The sequence below is a fragment of the Perna viridis genome, chromosome 8, assembly GCF_037379345.1.
Source record: "Perna viridis isolate PV_CMFRI_1.1 ecotype Kerala chromosome 8, ASM3737934v1, whole genome shotgun sequence".
Taxonomy (NCBI): domain Eukaryota; kingdom Metazoa; phylum Mollusca; class Bivalvia; order Mytilida; family Mytilidae; genus Perna; species Perna viridis.
In genome coordinates, this window is record NC_142452.1 from 49254701 (window position 1) to 49274641 (window position 19941).

The 19941-nt window shown below is 33.4% G+C and overlaps 1 protein-coding gene across 1 annotated transcript in view; it reads right to left on the minus strand.

Moving 5' to 3' along the window:
- Positions 1–7722: 7722 nt before the first annotated feature.
- Positions 7723–19941, minus strand: part of LOC148610834 (transforming growth factor-beta receptor-associated protein 1-like) — a 76929-nt gene continuing 64710 nt past the window's right edge. Inside the window, exon 22 of the mRNA XM_088596250.1 lies at positions 7723–10170. Within this exon, the coding sequence (XP_088452376.1) occupies positions 10029–10170 (142 nt within the window). The 3' untranslated portion in view covers positions 7723–10028. The remainder of the gene's footprint in view (positions 10171–19941) is intronic.

The following is a 19941-nucleotide window of genomic DNA, read 5'->3' on the forward strand; positions in this document are numbered from 1 at the left end:
TCTACAGATTTAAAACAAGACTGCATTGAAGTTGACTGTTTACCTTATGATAAATACATAAATCTAGTTCTTGCTTGGTTTCTGAATTATGTTTACCAATGTAGGTTTTATAGAGAGATGAAATATTTTCTCTATAGAGAGCTCACATTATTACCCTTCAAAATTCCTGATAAGGAAAATCAATATAGAATTTGGATTCTATTGTCTACTTTGTATATTTATGTAGATAAATTGAGGGTTGGCTAAAACTTCTGCCTTGTTATCTGTAGGACATTCTTTGTTTAATGTAACAGTCAGCTTTAAAATTTTAGTATTAGAAAAATGTTTCAACATTAGATGTGCATTTTCAGTTTTACTTCCAAGCCTTACTTGTGACAACCTAATAATTTACAAATGCTAACAAAATTGAGTTGTACCATTTTTATTAGTTCTTCAATTATGTTTCGCCATTAAACCATACTTTCTGGAGTAAGATTGCATACATTGTCTACTGGTCAGAGAGTTCAGTCCAGATATAATTCTTGTCAGTGTACAAATTCTCATCTACATGTAGCTTAATAACACAAAGTTGATATAATCTATTGGAATTGGAATCTTTTCCCTGAAATTTGAGAAAGAACAGAAAATGACAGTGAGAAGTTGATTAAACTCCTACTACCATGTACCAATTACACTGTATGTATCAGTTCAGTCCTGAATGAATTGTACATAATTTTAGAAAACATTATATCATATCATTATATATCATTAGTAGAAGAAAATTGCACCAATCTAAACTTCTGCATGTTTCTTTAGTAGCAAGCATGAACAATGTGCATAGATATGTACTATATTCAATAAATACTTGCAGCTTCTATATTCTGGTCTAGTTGTAGAATTGGCAATTAAACAAGTTCTGTCTTACTAATTAAAATAAAGTTTCAGAACTCTCTGAACACTTGGTAAAATTATCTTGTTGGTTGTAAAGATGTTGAATTATATATTTATTACCAAAGTGTGGAATAGTTGTTGTTATATTCTTTATATTTTTACACAAATGTAACATTTTTTCTATATATACATTCTGTGTTTATATATATATTATTTTGTACAATGATTGATTTATAATCAGAATAAAATTAACATTCAGAATTTATGTTTCAATTTCAGAATACATGTATACTAAAATATTTTATGGTATGAGATGTCACAAAGTTTTTATTCAAAATTTTTATCTATTATATTTTATATGTTAAATGATTACTTCTTTTGCTAAAATGGGTAATTTATTCAATGGATTGTAATATCAATCTCCTGACTTAGTTGACATTATAACCTACATGTCATGTGTAGCTTTAATGTATACATTGATGGTTTACACAGTTTAGCTGGCTTCCATGTATATGCATTCCTGTAATCTCGGTTTGATGGAGAAAGAAGAGTTCAGTCCATTTTCAATGTTGCCATCATATGACAGATAGTTTGCTGTTTTTGACAGAAATAAAGTAATTATACTGTTTTCCTTGATTTTTAAAAAAAAATATCAGCTGAACCGGAATGGCATTAAATAGTACTAAAGTATACCACCATTACAGATGGTTGGGCAAAATATCTAGATTTAGGAAATAAGGTTAACAAGCATTTGTAAGTATATTTGAAATAGTGAAGGGGTAACCACATTATCAGACATAAAGATAATAACAATGTAGACTCTTATCATCTACCAAAATGGTTAACTAATTTCTATAAAACCAACATATGTAGCATGAGGTAAACTTAGTGCAAGTATTTTCTGATTAGGAGACATCCCCTGTGGAGTGGATGGTTACAGCTTACATTCAACTGTCAGCGGAGCCAGTGTACTTAAATTGTAACATTTAAACCTGCTATTGGTGTCTTTAAATGATGTCTCCAATTTGATAAAGCTGTCAATTACATGTCTATGAAAGTTGTAATTGAAAAAAGGTAGAAGTAGCTTCTGAGCTTGTAAAACCATCTAATGGGCTATGAAATAAAACCACACATCTTGTTAAGAAATGAAGTGTGCAGACACCGACAGAGAAAATTTGGAAAGGGGTGGTCCTAAAGGAGAGAGATTCCAGGTCATGTTTTGCTCATCTTTGCTCATATTTCCATCAAAATCAACAGTAATTTTTCCTGGAAAAAAGGGGCCTCCAACCCCTTGTTCACTACTGGTATGTAAAAGAGTAATCAAGGGAAGAAAGGTTATAGCGGTAATCAAAGGAATGTGATCCAGGGACAAAGACCAGACATTGAAAACAGACATACATAACAAAAAACATAAGTAACTATAATCATACATACAAAATAACAAATCAAATGAGCAACTCAGACTCCACTAAAAACTGGGAGCATGGACCAGGTGCACCGGTAGGGTAAGCGTCCTCTGCTTTTCTAGTAACACCCGCCGAGTTGCTCATAAAAAGTCATGTCCAGGGTAGACAAACGACTAAAGGAAAACTATGACCCGTTGAATAGATCAGTTTTCATGGTGCAGATGGATACATCATAACGATCCACGACTTCATGATGACGACCGTAAAACTTCTGTAGTCGTAACTTCAATCTTGTAGCAACATAACCCAGTTCCAGAAGCCTATTTGTTAGGGTTCTAGTGCGATACAAAAAGTCTGCATAGTTTCGCCAAGCTCTGGCATAATGTATGAGTTGTGATATGAACATTCCATACGCAGGTGCTGAAGGGATTTTGCCACAAATGAAAGGAAAGTTGACAATTCTGAATGAAAAGTCACCACGTTTGTCGTAAAGTTTGGTCAATAGTTTTCCTTTACCATCGATTTCTAAGTGTAGGTAAAGATATGAGGCCGACTTCACAGTGTCTGTAGTATCTTTTATCTAAAGTTCTTAGGGGTTGAGGTGATGTATCAAATCCCCGAAATTAGGATTGTTTAAAGATAATACGTCATCGATATAGCTGAAACTGAGATTAAAAGATCTAGCCAAATGATATTCCAAACAGCATGTTTCCAAACCTACACTTGGGATTGCTTTGAAAATCTTGCTAGGGGTATATTTTACAGAATAAAACAGTTGAAAAAAGATCCAATATTATCCCATGAAAACCTGTACATGTACTGTGACATCAGTCATTTAAAAGGATGGTATGACCAAAAAAAAACATCCCAAAGGTGTGACATGGTGTAAATATGGAATATACATTAAGATATTCACAATAATATAATCAAACAAAACATTCTTATATCTTTACTGAATCCTCCTTTTTGTTAAAAAAATTCAAAATTTTGGCAAAAAATGAGATCATTAGCCTGGAACCTCCCTTTTCTCTGGACTCATTTTGACATAGAGGGACCACTTGTTGTCTTGGGAGTCTGAATTATTAGTCCGTGTTGGGTGGCTCACCTACCTGTGTTGAGCTAGCTCATTAAAGGTTCATTTGATTGATCAATTGTTCTTGTCCTGGAATGCATGAAATTCTAGCCAGTCAACTAAAATCAATATAAAATCCTAAGCATATACAAACAGAAATAGTAAACATGAAACTATGTGAAGAAAAGTCATTTGAAATTCACACAGATTTTTTGTCGTTGTTTATGTGGTAGAATTAACAAGAATTTAGATAATCTTTTGAGAGCACCATTCTAGACAGTAAGACTTTTTACATTAGCAGTGCATTTCCCCTGTTAAGAAAACTTACAGACTGCAGGAACCCATGTGACCTAAAATTACAAGGTGCAGAGAATTCCATCGAGGTAAATGATTTATATAATTACAACAATTAGTCACTAATGAGGATGTTTATTACCAAGTTTCTTCGTCATAAGTGGCTTTGTTTACATCATAGATTTTAGAAAGTCTTCGATCATATTACTGTTCTGTACACAGGTCATGAAGTATATATACAACAAAACATTTGAATTAATTCAATAGAAAGAGAGACCTTCAACTATTCTGCACCACTGCTCTGAAGTTTCCAAACTTAGCAAAAAGGACAATTAAAGGAAACATTGGGAGATAATACACATTTAAACTGAAAACAATACAAAAGAAATGAAAGAGTCAATAGTTGAATAAAGCACTTCAAAGTCAATTGTCATTTCGCACCTATACAAACAGTGCTGAAATATCCTTGCCAATATTGACACTAAGGCCTGAAGGGGATGTGGCTTTTCTAGACAGGCCATTACCCCACATTAAGGATGTTTTTCTTGATACAAACAAACATCCAATTCATTACACATCACCACCTGATGTTATCTTAAAAACAATGGAGATATGGCTATTTATGGTGATTAAACAAGTATTACATTAATTATAATGTTCAGATCAGAGGTTGTGTGACAGAACTTACTCATTGTACATACATATTAATGAAATAACAAACTTTTAAGGACAACTTTATTGTATTCTGTCATTAAATATTTTTGATTATTACACAATGATAGATAACATGTCACTCACGACAATATTGCACTAGATCTACAATGAATGAAAAATATAGCTATGATGCATTGTTACATTCAAGTACATGTATAAATAAAGATCACTCCTTATAAAGGAAAGCAAGGGAAAGAGTAATCAAGGGAACCAATGTTATAGCAGTAATCAAAAGAATGTAATCCAGTGACGAAGACCAGCAAATTAGGGATCAGAGGGGTTTACAAATAGTTTTTGTTGTGCCTGGTGAGGCATTCACTTTTTGTATATATAATAATAGATAATCCAGATTTTATGCAAAATAGTACTATTTTCAATATGAGGAATATACCCGTAAATGCTGACCACAACATTTTTGTTTTAAAATGACACCTGCATTGTCACATGGAAAGTAAAAATAAAAAAAAAATATATACTAGATTGATTTAAGACAGCAAGAAATGGTGCACATATGAATAGATTGAGGCTTATAATGAATACAAATTGCATCTGTGATGCACTTTTACATAGCTATACATGTGTTTTTGAGGTTGCTGATTGAAATCCTAATGTAAGAGTTTAAAAAATGTAAAAAAATAACTGGAGAGTGAAAGACCTACATGTATTTCTGTCCTTTAATTTTCAGTGTCTAAAATAAAGTGTATGGTAACTGACAAAATAAAAACAAGTAATTCCAAGTTACACGAATAAAGAGCTTTGCAGAGGGTAGCATGATATGACCACAGTGGTCAAACCCTGAACAGACAAGGCAAGTGTGGACACAATATATGTTTTTGACACATTTATGCAAAGGCACTTTGCAAAAGAAACCTAATGGATTTGGAGAAGTTAAGAAAAACTTCTCACTGACCCCTTTGTTCTATTTTTAGTAACAGCTACTATGTTATTGGAAGGAAAAAAAATCCACATGTCAGATCTATGCAGAATACCCTAAGGAATATTCATAATGAATTTGGTTCCAATTGGTCTGGTAGTTTCAGAGGAGATTTTTAATTGAAATAACATTGAAAATAGGGATAAAACATCGAAAAAGGGCTATTACTCCAACATGGCTTAACAAATTAAAATGAAAATTTGACTTCAGATAGATCTCATCATGCTGAACCCTATTACCTACATCAGAATTTGACTTAATCTATTGGTTTTGGAGATATATGCGAAAATCTTCTGTTTGACCCCTATGTTCTGTTTTTGGAAAAGGCAGCAATGACTTTAGAAGGATCATAAATCCCCTAACTGGTTCTATGCGAAATACCCTAAGGAACATTCATAACAAATTTGGTTCCAATTGGTCCAGTAGTGTCAGAGGAGAAGAGTTTTGAATAACTAGTAACAATGATAGATGACAAAGAAAGATGCCAGGTGATGGCAATAGCTCACAATTGGCCTTTGACCAGGTGAGCTATAAATGTTGCTTTTTTAGGGCATGGACCAATTTTGTACCCCTGTAACTCCAACACAATAAAATATAAGCCTACCAAGTCAAAAATATTCAAAGAAGAATTTTAAGGAGAACAGATTGACAACTGAATCATAAAAATTGGATCAACAAGACACCTTTTCTATCAATTGTAATGACTACACCTATTTCCCCCTTTAAGCCCCTTATTTCTGTACGGCCCTCTGCCATGTCCCTTAAGGAAAATTGGGTTAAAATTCCAAAAAGATTGGATAAGTTTTAATCAAGTTTTATAGTCATATACCTAAAGATAATGGAAGCCAACGATGACAGGACATGATACCATTAAACACCTGAAAAAAAAAATTGTGATCCTTTAAAATCTTGCAATACTTAATACAATCCAGAAAAATGGGTCTGGTAAATGTAGGAGGGGAGTTGAAAATATTAAAGGATGTTAGCTGTTCTGTTTAAGAATAACAAGGATTGTAAAGGTTTTTGAAATCTTCTGAGATGTCAAAACATGTAAAAAAAAAAGGGTAAGTGTACTTGTTTTTGACATTCTATTTTCAGTAGGTTTGTATTTATGAAAACCCCAGAAGAAATAGCAAGGATTTCATAGAAAAAGAAACTTCTCAAATAACATTTTAAGCTTTTTATGAAATTATGAAAAAGAAAAGTGTGGGTCAATGGGCAAAAACATTTATACTATGAAATGAATGAATAAAAACATAAAAATCTGACATAAATGGCTAAATAACAGCACCAGTCTGTCAAGCACTTTTTGGGTCCAAAAAACTAGGAAATCAGGAGATTATCAGGAGTTTTTTAACATAAAAAGTAATGTAATAATACAAAATTCCATGAAAATGGCTGCCTTCAATGCAAAGACATAAAACAGACAGACAAAAACAAAAGACAATTCCTACTATAGTTGCTTACATGATGTGACATTTATTGAGGAAAAGTCATAGTTTGAATGTAAAACTGCAACCCAATAAATACACAATATCATTCTTCACAATATACATTCAGTTTTACTTATATAACATTAAGAAATATATAAATATTTTTTTGTATCGCCATACACTTCTAAAAAGTAGGCTTCTGGAACATCGTTATGCTGCTACAAGATTGAAGTCATCACTACAGAAGTTTCATGGTCGTCATCATGAACTGGTGGTTCGCTATGGTGTATCCATCTGCGCCATGAAAACAAATTTGTTTATCTTGTCATCGTATTTCTTTCCTCTTTTGTCAACCCCGGACTTGACCTTTTAAGAGCAACTCCGCAGGTGTTCCTAGAACAGCAGAGGATGCTTACCCTACTGGTGCACCTGGTCCATGCTGCTAGTTTTTAGTGAAGTCAGAGTTACTCATTTGCTTTTGTTATTTTGTATGTATTATTTTAGTAACTTTATGTTCTTTGTTGTGTATCTCTGTTTTCCATGTCTGGTCTTTACCCCTGGATTGCTTTCTTTTGATTTCCACTAGAACCTTGGTTCCCATGATTACTCTTTTAATATTTTTTTTTGGTGATGCAAAGGTTCAAGTCAGAAATTATCAGGAGTTCCTCAAGAAAATTCAGGAAAAAATCAGGAATTGCTCAAAATCAGGAAAAATCAGGAGTAACTTGACAGACTGTCTGTTTTATTTTCTAACCTGGTAAAGAAACAGCATAACAAGTGTCATTTAAGAAGAAGGAACTGATCACCTGATTTTATATAGTGATGTTTTCACTGTGTACTTTAGTACTTTAGTTCTGTTTATATAGTGATGCTTGTTTCACTTTTTGTGTGGCTTGTTCTTTGTATATTGTCCTTTTTGTGTTCTAAGATTTGTTTTGTTCAGGGATATTCCCTCATTTGAACCTTCAATACTTATACTTAAGGCATATTTAAACTTAATCTATGCAATATTTATTTATCATATCTTTTTCTCCATTTTATAACTGGTACAATGAAATAAATTTTGTCTGATAAAGTTTAAAAACCAGGCATATAATAAAACTAAACAACACAAGGAATTTGACAAAACATTTTAAGAAAGTCTTATGAATTCCAGCAATTTATGCATCTATTCAAGATCTTTCTCAATCCCTTTAAAAATTGTCTGATTTGATGGTTATGGAAAAATCCATTTGATTTTTATAGGGGGGGGGGGGGTAGGTTGAAAATTTCTGCCCTGCTTTTTTAACATTAATTTATATGTGACAACAGAATATTATGAAGAAACTAACAAGATAGCCTAAATGTGTTGGTATATAGTTGCATGATCCACTATTTTTGAAGAAAGAAAATTTCATAAGGAAATCAGCACTATATGACTGAAGAGATCAAGCCCTTGTTCTGTCATCAGTCCAGATTAACATAGCCCTGGTCATCATGGTCATGTGACAACATATCACAAGAGGGCTGGGCATATTTACACAATGGAGGAAGTAAAAAAAATGAATGATTAAATGATGCTGCCAAATGGTGGCATCTTACACCCTCTTTTCCCTGGGCAGATTTTCAATTAAAAAACTATATAAATGTAATGACTTGACATATCTGGTGCTTTATTATGGTCATATGGTGTCAGATAATATCAATATAGAAATACTGTGAGCAAGCTCACAAAGAAAATGGACTCAAATGGATTATCTCCTTCTGGTGTCATCCAGGGACTTTATATTACACTCATCCGACAGTCAGTATATTCCTTTATGCACATCTACATATGTTACCCAACCTTCCTATAAAATTACATCTAAAGCCCTTGTGCATATATGGTTTTAACATGTAAAACCATTAATTTGGATTATCTCCCTTAGGAGTCCTCCAACAGTAACTATATTATTTCATGCACATCTACATATGATACCCAACTTTCCTAAAAATGAAATATGTCTGGTGAAAAATACCATGACATTGACACAATGTAATGGTTGAGTGAAACATGCCATGACATTGACACAATGTAATGGGTTAGTCAAACATGCCATGAAAATGACACAATGTAAAGGGTGAGTGAAACATGCCATGACAATGACACAATGTAATGGGTGAGTCAAACATGCCATGACAATGACACAATGAAGTTGGCGAGTGAAACATACCATGACAATGACACAATGAATTGGTGAGTCAAACATACAATGATATTGACACAATGTAAGTAGTGAATTAAGCAAACAATGACTTTCACTTTTTCTATAGTGAAAATGCAAAAGTAGTCTAGATTTTATTATTTAATTAGAAGTAGATTGTATCAATGTTACAGCTCTAGGATAAATTGTGGAATACAAAAAAAAAAAGGAAACAACATGAAGCTGGGTTCAGTGGGTATGATTCAGTGAGTGATTCAAACTGTGTCACTTAAGTTGACTGGTACAATACAAGGTATCACAAGTTAGTGTACAATACACTGTATCACAAGTCTGGCTTGTACATTACACTACAACACAGGTCTGGCTTGTATGCCACACTGTATCACAAGTCTGGCTGGTACAGTACACTTTACCACAAGTCCGACTTGTATGATACCCTGTGTCACATGTCTAGCTTGTATTATACAATGTACTACAAGTCTGGATTGTTTGATACACTATACTTTAAGTCTGGATTGTTTGATACACTGTATTATAAGTCTGGCTGATATGGTACACTTTATTACAGGTCTGGCTTGTATGATACAATGTTTCACAAATCTGGTTGGTACAGTACACTGTACTACAAGTTGGACTAGACTTCAAGTCTAGATTTTTTGATACACTGTACTATAAGTCTAGCTGGTATGATACATTGCACATCTGAATTGTATGATACACTATGCCATAAGTTGACTGGTACAGTATACTATACCTCAAGTTGGCTGGTATGGTAAACTGTAACACAACTTTCAGCATAAAATAAACAGCGGGTATATCCAAATAAATATATTGTCAATTTGTAAACACTCTAACCAATTATAATGTGCTATAAAGGTATAAGGATCAGTTACAAAGTAAATTGATCAAATTCTGTTGAACAGAAGAGCAAAATTATTTTACCATTCTAAACTATGTATGTGTTTTTTGTAGCAATCAAACTTTCATCATAACATTGAATGATTCCTGTATTTTGTCTGGATTGTCAAGATTCCTTGCCTTGACTTCTCTTGATCACAATGAACTCTCAATGAATGTCACTATGACAAAAAAACTTATCACTGGTTTGCTCATCTGAGTGTGTCAAGAACGCTTGGTACTAAAAAGTTTACCGCTAACTGGGCATATATGTTTATTTTTAGCACAATGAACATGAGTCACAATACCATTTGGATAACGCACAAATGAAGTGTCTTTGAAAGCTCTGCTACACACAGCACACATCCTGAAAAGATAAAAAAGTTATAGTTCATGATCCCTTTTTTTTTTTGAAATTGACATGCTAGAAGTAACAAAAATATACAATTTTTATTTTTTCCTTCATTTTGAAGCACCAGGATCAAGTGCCATCTACAGTGAAGAGTTTCAATGAGCCTGATTTTTGGTAAATTGGTTATGTTATAAGCACAATCTCCTGTCTCAAAGAAATGCTTTAGCCTAAGTACTGTCTCCAGTGAAGAGGTATAACCAAGCAGTGTCTCTAGTTTTTCAAGTAAATGCTTTAAAGCCAAGCAGTGTCTCTAGTGTTTCCAGTAAATGCTTTAAAGCTAAGCACTGTCTTCAGTAAAAGGTTTAAAGCCAAGCAATGTCTCCAGTAAATACCATAAGGGTAAGCACTGTCTCCAGTAAAAGGTTTAAAGCCAAACAGTGTCATCAGTGAATGCCTTAAGGCTAAGCACTGTCTCCAGTAAAAGGTTTAAAGCCAAGCAAAGTCTCAAGTAAATGCCTTAAGTCTAAGCACTGTCTCCAGTAAAAGGTTTAAAGCCAAGCAAAGTCTCTAGTAAATGCCTTAAGGCTAAGCAACGTCTCCAGTAAATGCCTTAAGGCTAAGCACTGTCTCCAGTAGAAGGTTTAAAGCCAAGCAATGTTGCCAGTAAATGCCTTAAGGCTAAGCACTGTCTCCAGTAAAAGGTTAAAAGCCAAGCAATGTCTCTAGTAAATGCCTTAAGGCTAAGCACCGTCTCCAGTAAATGCCTTAAGGCTAAGCACTGTCTCCAGTAAAAGGTTTAAAGCCAAGCAATGTCTCCAGTTAATACCTTAAGGCTAAGCACAGTCTCCAGTAAATACCTTAAGGCTAAGCACTGTCTCCCGTAAATACCTTAAGGCTAAGCACTGTCTCCAGTAAAAGGTTTAAAGCCAAGCAAAGTCTCCAGTAAATGGGTTTGAATTACTGAGCTATGTCTGCTGCAGAAGGGTAATTCTATGTTCTACAGAGGAGTATTTCTATGTATAGAGGGGTATTTCTATGTGATGTCTCCTGCAAATTGATTAATATTCAAGTGTGATTTACACTTAATGAATTATGCTAAGAGTTGTCTCATGTAAGAAGCAGCACCTCCTGTAAATATTAACAGCTACCCTGTAAGTAATATGAGAAACCTAGTTTCCTGTAAAGGAATTATACTTTTTTTTATTTTTCCTTAACTTGATACTGAAATAAATAAAACAGACATTTCAGAATTTATAATAAATTATGGCCATAAGTGGTGTCCTTGCCAAAAATGTTTCAGTAAAAGCATAAAATACTTTTTAAATAATAGTATTCAAAACAAATGTCGTTGATCATTTGAGTGTGGCAATTTAACTGAGAAATTGTAAGTTTTCAATCTTGAACATGATTAAGATCTAGATTGATAACTCTTACATCCTTTATACACCTGGTTAAGGTTGGAACTACCAGTATAATTAGGATTAATTCACTAACTTATCTTGCTTGACTGACTTTAGTTATTTTGATTTTAAATGCTTTCAAATAATCCATTCTAATGGAAATATATTTCTGAGTGTAGACATTTTGAACTTTTAAAACTGTCCAATTTTGCATAAGAAGATCACATTTACCACAAATATGTGACTCCACCTGACAACATCGCTTGTTCATTGCTCTCTTGAATGTATACTTTCAATCTCCACCTCCAAAAATCTCAAATGATAAAAATTCAATGCAAGTCATAGTTATAATAGTGATAAGCCATCAAATGACTAACAGAAGACCACCAGAATCGAAGAGGAAGCAGAAAGTGTGAAGGCATACATGGTTTTAAAAACCAACCTACCTGACTAATACCAGAATATTTCAGTTTAATATGTTGTTATAGTAAAACCAACCTATCCGACCAATACCAGAATATTTCAATTTAATATGTTGTTATACTAAAACCAACCTACCCGACCAATACCAGAATATTTCAGTTTAATATGTTATTTTAGTAAAAACCAACCTACCCAACCTACCAAACGATGTTAGAGCTGTCAAATATATATAAAAATATAGCTTTCGCTGGCCGAAATATTTTTATATAGCCTAGCTGGCCGAGTGGTCTAGGGCGCTGGATTTAGTGCAGGCGGTGTTGCCATAGATGTCACAGCGGTACGAGTTCGAGTCCTGCGGAGGAAACGACCAAAAATTTGCATGCAAATTTGACAGTTCTAACATTGTTGGGAATTTTTCAGATCCTTCTATAAGTTTACGTTATCTTCCCTGTATCAGTTTGATCTGATGGAGCAGTGTAGAGAATAGAGTCGTCACAGTCTATTTTATTTTAAGATTTTAGATTTAATGGAATTCACTTTAATTATTTCATTAAACTTTATTTATCTTTATTTAGTATAGCAATTAATTCTTCACAATTTATCTACAAATATATTTATAAGTTGGGACCCAGCATATTTTGTACATGTTGTAACATGCAGAAGAGAATTCGTTCAGGTCGCAACTTAAGTGTATTTTTGTATCATTATAATGAGTGTAATTAATATTAGAGAAGTAAAACAAGTGGACTTGTATAGGTACGTGTATGTGTGACCACAAACTCACTGGCAAATTATGCAATCTACAAGTTGGGATCAATGTGTGGACACAAGATACATTTTAGTAATATGAGTACTTCATCAACCTATACACTTTATCAATGCAGTGCAAACTACTACTGGTGATGTTTAAAGGTTTACTTTCACTTGTCTATCTCAAAATAAAATTAAAATGGCACAATAATTTAGAAAAAAAATACATGTGAGTCCGATATGAAAGGTTTTCTTACATCAGCTTTTAATCATATTGACGTTCTACATGTACATGTATGTTTGCTTAACCCCACCTAAATCATGTGATGTGTACAGGTAGGTCCAACTAGACCTAAAAGTACATGTACAGGTCTGTTTGCATAAACTCTCTATGTCTGTACATGTTACAACTTTTAAACACCATATTTAGATATATGTTGATCTATCTCCTCAAAACCCACATTCATGGTAAAAATATCAAGGTGTATTTCAAATAACATCCTTTCTATGTTGAAGGCTTTTAAGTAAAACCACAATTTTCTCTATTTATTCTTACTATTTAGATAAATGCACTTTAAATGTTGGGAATCATCAATTATTGATTCTGCAGCAACCATTTGATTTTCTGGAGGAAGCAATTGAGTTTTATGAAGAAAAAAATGTCATTCCTAAACTTTTCAGGAAAAAAAAAGTTTGTCTTCAACAATGTGAAAATAACATTGTTTATCTCTCATATCTTACTAACTTAAACTGTATATTTGAAGATATATTGTTTCTGAATTGTAACATTAAAATAACAAATTGTTTTTCACAAAACGCAAAAAAAAAAAAATAATAAAAAAAAAAAAAATAAAATAAAAATTACCTGACAAAAACATAGATAGCCATCCAGAAAATTATATGTTTGCTGCCTTATAACAGGACTATATACTAATTGTATCTGAAAGCATACAATGTAAAGAGTGGGAATATTCTGTTGAACCATACACTGTAAAGAGTGGGAATATTCTGTTGAAAACATATGCTATAAAGAGAGGGAATATTCTGTTGAACCATACACAGTAAAGAGTGGGAATATTCTGCTGAAAACATACACTGTAAAGAGTGGGAATATTCTGTTGAACCATACACTGAAAAGAGTGGGAATATTCTGTTGAAAACATACACTGTAAAGAGTGGGAATATTCCGTTGAAACAATACACTGTAAAGAGTGGGAATATTCTGTTGAAAACATACACTGTAAAGATTGGGAATATTCTGTTGAAAACATATACTGTAAATAGTGGAAATATTCTGCTGAAAACATGCATTGTGAAGAGTGGGAATATTCTGTTGAACCCTACACTGTGAAGAGTGGGAATATTCTGTTGAACCCTACACTGTGAAGAGTGGGAATATTCTTTTGAAACTATACACTATAAAGAGTGGGAATATTCTGTTTATTAAGTTACTTATCAAACAAATTATTCAGCATATATAACACCAGATCTAACCTATATATTGACAAACAAGAAATGTCTGAAGTTCACACCTTTCTATAACCTAGCAACCACATTAAACCCACAATCTTTAAAATATTTTCCACCAGGAAGAGAAAACAAGTAATTTGTTTATTGCATACTGACTGTTCGTTGGATTCAAGTATCAAATGACATCTGCGGAAATAACATACATTACTAATGTGATAAAAGCTTCCAACATCTTTGTGTATCCAGGCTCTATTAATATTACATAAACAAATCATTGTAACATAGCTGATATTTTAAAAGATGTTATTTTCGTGACATATTAGTCAAAAAATTAAATAGCATCATAAATATACTTTCTTTCTGAAAAAAAAAATAAAATATGAAGTTTCTTTTTGCACTATGGGGTTTCATCAATCATTCACACTTCCATCTCAACAAATCCCATAAATCTATCCACCACACCCTATCAACCTTCCCCAAAGTCTATCAACAATACCCAATCAACCAACCACCACACCCTATCAACCTTCCCCAAAGTCTATCAACAATACCCAGTCAACCAACCACCACACCCTATCAACCTTCCCCAAAGTCTATCAACAATACCCAAACGACCAACTACCACATCATATCAACCTCCCCCAAAGTCTATCAATAATACCTGATCAACCAACTACCACACCCTATCAACCTTCCCCAAAGTCTATCAACAATACCCAGTCAACCAACCACCACACCCTATCAACCTTCCCCAAAGTCTATCAACAATACCCAAATCAACCAACTACCACATCATATCAACCTTCCCCAAAGTCTATCAATAATACCTGATCAACCAACTACCACACCCTATCAACCTTCCCCAAAGTCTATCAACAATACCCAATCAACCAACCACCACATCCTATCAACCTTCCCCAAAGTCTATCAACAATACCCAATCAACCAACCACCACATCCTATCAACCTTCCCCCAAATCTATTCATCATACCTTATAAACCTTTCCCCAAATCTATCCACCATACCCTATAAATTTCCCCAACTCTATCCAACATACCCTATAAACTACCCCCAAAATCAATTCATAACACCCTATAAATTTTCCCAAACTCTAACCACCACACCCTATAAACTATTCCTCTCATAACTTTTAACAGACATCAGATATTGAACATAATTGATGCTTTATGTAAATACAATATGACCTTTAGTCTGATTGATTTACAGTTAATCATACATCACACATATAACCCCAACACACCCTTCAGTATTGCAAATAGTTGTCAAAATTCTGAGATATATATCAAATAAATTTATCATTTGTTTACTGATGAAAGACGAACACATTTTATCCTTATGATAAATTTTATCATTGTATCATTTATTTGACTCTATAAATTTTAAGATTTAACTCAGATAAATCCTTTTGTTTTGGAAAAATTTTATGAAAGAAAATAAAATTCTCACATCCTACATTACTGTGATGAAAAGGAGAAATTGAATAAATTAGTTTCTTACTCTGAGTAGCCACGCAATGTCCAACAATAATGTGAAATATACAGATTCTGTTCTTTATATAAAGGAATATCCTGTTTGCAGACAGACTGAGTGAGACAGACAGACAAACACATAAGATCCAAATAACAAATGAGAGAATCAAATACATGAAACCAAGTACACATATTTTAGATCAGAATTTTGGCCAAAGATATAAACTGGTATTTGGCCAAAGATATATACTGGTATTTGGCCTAGTTAACCCCACTAAAGAAACAAAAGTTAAGTTGGTTTGGCCTGATACAACCATGCAGTAAGGAATACTCATGTAAAGTATGTTCCAACTTATATACCATGAAGTAACTTCAAGGTCATTAATGACACATCCTATCATAAATAGTCATCACTGTGAACCACTTAACTCTTAATGGAATGTAAATTTCACATTATAATGAAGAAATTTTGTCAAATGGAATTTTGATGGTATATTCAACCAGCCTAAATAAAACACCATTAGTTTATCACTATTACACTCTAAATTGGAACTATAGCAGTAACATATTTTAAGTCTATTGTTGATTAGTTTTTATATAAACATGGTTCTTGCCTCTGGACTACAAAATATATACCTTCCCTTGACCCTTATAAGAACAATATCAAAGTAATTTACAAGGGTGGGAGGTCATACATACATTAACACCTTTAAAGTTATTGTTTTGTCCACTGGAGATTAAATGGAAAAACCCAAGACAAGACATGATACCCCAAAAACACAGATCGATATTCAAATAACATGGACTGTTCAATTTTTATATGAAAAAGTAACAAAAGGCTCACAGGAGCCTGAATCGCTCACCTGGTTGAATTTTGCCTTTCAAAGGCAATAAATTTAACAAGAAGTTGTACAACAATTTTGACTCATGAAGTCCTTGGTAGGACTTATCATAAGGATCATTTAAAAAATTGAGAGTTTCTTTTAATCTATCATAGTTTTCAAGATATTGACTGAAAACTGTAAAAAAAGTCATTTTTCCCCTTTCAAGGGCAATAACTCTTACAAGGAGTAGTCTGACAATTTTTATCCCTGAAGACTTTTGTAGTCCTACTATTAAGGATCATTTCAGCTATTGAAAGAATTTGGCTAAACCTAACGTTTTGGAATATATGTGTGAAAAACTACTGTTTGACCCCTATGTTCTATTTTCAGTAACAGCGACCATGTTTTTTGATGAATCAAAAATCTCCAAACCAGCTCTATGCAGGATGCACAAAGGAACATTCATACCAAGTTTGGTTCCTGTGGATCAAATTATGTCAGAAGATTTTTGAAAGAAATAACATTAAAAATAGCAAAGAAAAAAAAATGTCAATAAAGGGCAATTACCCCAACATGGCTAAACCGATTAAAACCAAAATTTGACCAGAGATACATCTCATTATGCTGAAAACTTTTACCATATGTCAAAATTTAGCTAATCCTAACAATTTTGGAGATATATGTGAAAAACTACTGTCTATTTTTAGAATCAGCCGCAATGATTTTTGATGGATCAAAAATCCCCACATCAGTTCTATGCAGGATACCCCAAGGAACACTCATACCAAGTTTGGTTTCAAATGGTCAATTTAAAAAATTGTTAATGACGACGGACGCCAAGTGATAGCAATAGCTCATTTGGCCTCAGGCCAGGTGAGCTAAAAAATAAGAACTGATAATTTTTTTAAAGACAAATGACAAGTAATTAAAACCAATTAATGTAACTTGGTTCAGTTAAGACAGGATTACTAGAATTAAAATACATTAAAACTGATATTGAAGAACTTTAGAAAGCGTTTGGTTTAACAGGTTTCTGGATTAATCAGGTGTTGGTTTAGACAGGTTTCCAGATTAATCAGGTTTTAGTTTAAAAGGTTTAAAGATTAATCAGGTGTTGGTTTAGACAGGTTTCCAGATTAATCAGGTTTTGGTTTAGAAGGTTTCAGGATTAATCAAGCTTTGGTTTAGACAGGTTTCCAGATTAATCAGGTTTTGGTTTAGAAGGTTTCAGGATTAATCAGGTTTTGGTTTAGACAGGTTTCCAGATTAATCAGGTTTTGGTTTAGACAGGTTTCCAGATTAATCAGGTGTTGGTTTAGACAGGTTTCAGGATTAATCAGGTTTTGGTTTAGGTAGGTTTCATGATTAGTCAGGTTTTGTTTTAGAAAGGTTTCAGGATTAAGCAGGTTTTGATTTAGACAGGTTTCTCGATTAATCAGGTTTTGGTTAAGACAGGTTTCAGGATTAATCAGGTTTTGGTTTAGACAGGTTTCAGGATTAATCAGGTTTTGGTTTAGGTAGGTTTCATGATTAGTCAGGTTTTGTTTTAGAAAGGTTTCAGGATTAAGCAGGTTTTGATTTAGACAGGTTTCTTGATTAATCAGGTTTTGGTTAAGACAGGTTTCAGGATTAATCAGGTTTCAGATTAGACAGGTTTCACTACTGAGAGAAAAGTTTACATCAAACTATCTGAAATAACTCTAGCACTTTCATCACATATTCTAATTTAATCCAAGTTTGTCTTTCAACTTGTTACAAATATATACTATATTTTCTTTTTGCTAATAACTTTGTGAAGCATGATTGAGATAAAAGTTGAGAAAATATCAAATTAATTAGAAACAACTACCTGTAACTGTTTACAGACAGATCAGACAGTCCCGTGATTTCAATCTTAAATGTGGGGTTACTTTACTATTAGTTATACTAACAACTGGCTATCAACTGATCCATCATAAAAACCAACTGGAGGATTAAACTATTCTAAAAATGCACCTTATAACCTGAACCAAAATCTTATTAAACCTGTCAATTGTATCCAATTCAAATATGAGACCAACAGAGAAAATATCTGTATTTTCACAGAAAACACATCTAATAAAATCAAGATTAGCATTGCAAAATTTAAAGGTGAGACAAACATACATTTAAAAAATTGTTTGTCATAAAATTTACCTAATAAATAGATGAAACAGTAAAACTGTAAATCTTAATAATTTTATGACCTTGTTATATGGAAATGAAACTTCTTTTCCTTTTGAATTTCTACTCCAAGCTTTCCTTAAAAAAGGAGATTTGGCATTATGTCTAGCTTAAGCAAAATTAGAAGGATTTGGTATTCTGTCTAGCTAAAGGGTTTGGTAATCTGTCTAGCTCAAGCGAAGTTAGAAGGAATTGATATTCTGTCTAGCTCATGGGTTTGGTAATCTGTATAGCTCAAGCGAAGTTAGAAGGAATTGATATTCTGTCTAGCTCATGGGTTTGGTAAGCTGTCTAGCTCAAGTGAAATTAGAAGGATTTGGTATTCTGCCTAGCACATGGGTTTGGTAATCTATCTAGCTCAAGTGAAGTTAGAAGGAATTGGTATTCTGCCTAGCACATGGGTTTGGTAATCTATCTAGCTCAAGTGAAGTTAGAAGGAATTGGTATTCTGCCTAACACATGGGTTTGGTAATCTATCTAGCTCAAGTGAAGTTAGAAGGAATTGGTATTCTGCCTAGCACATGGGTTTGGTAATTTATCTAGCTCAAGTGAAATTAAAAGGAATTGGTATTCTGTCTAGCACATGGGTTTGGTAATCTATCTAGCTCAAGTGAAGTTAGAAGGATTTGGTATTCTGCCTAGCACATGGGTTTGGTAACCTATCTAGCTCAAGTGAAGTTAGAAGGATTTGGTATTCTGCCTAACACATGGGTTTGGTAATCTATCTAGCTCAAGTGAAATTAGAAGGATTTGGTATTCTGCCTAGCACATGGGTTTGGTAATCTATCTAGCTCAAGTGAAGTTAGAAGGAATTGGTATTCTGCCTAGCACATGGGTTTGGTAATCTATCTAGCTCAAGTGAAGTTAGAAGGAATTGGTATTCTGCCTAGCACATGGGTTTGGTAATTTATCTAGCTCAAGTGAAATTAAAAGGATTTGGTATTCTGCCTAGCACATGGGTTAAGTATTCTGCCTAGCTCAAGCAAAGTTAGAAGGAATTGGTATTCATTCTAGCACATGGATTTGGTAATCTATCTAGCTCAAGTGAAGTTAGAAGGATTTGGTATTCTGCCTAGCACATGGGTTTGGTAATCTATCTAGCTCAAGTGAAGTTAGGATTTGGTATTCTGCCTAACACATGGGTTTGGTAATCTATCTAGCTCAAGTGAAGTTAGAAGGAATTGGTATTCTGCCTAGCACATGGGTTTGGTAATTTATCTAGCTCA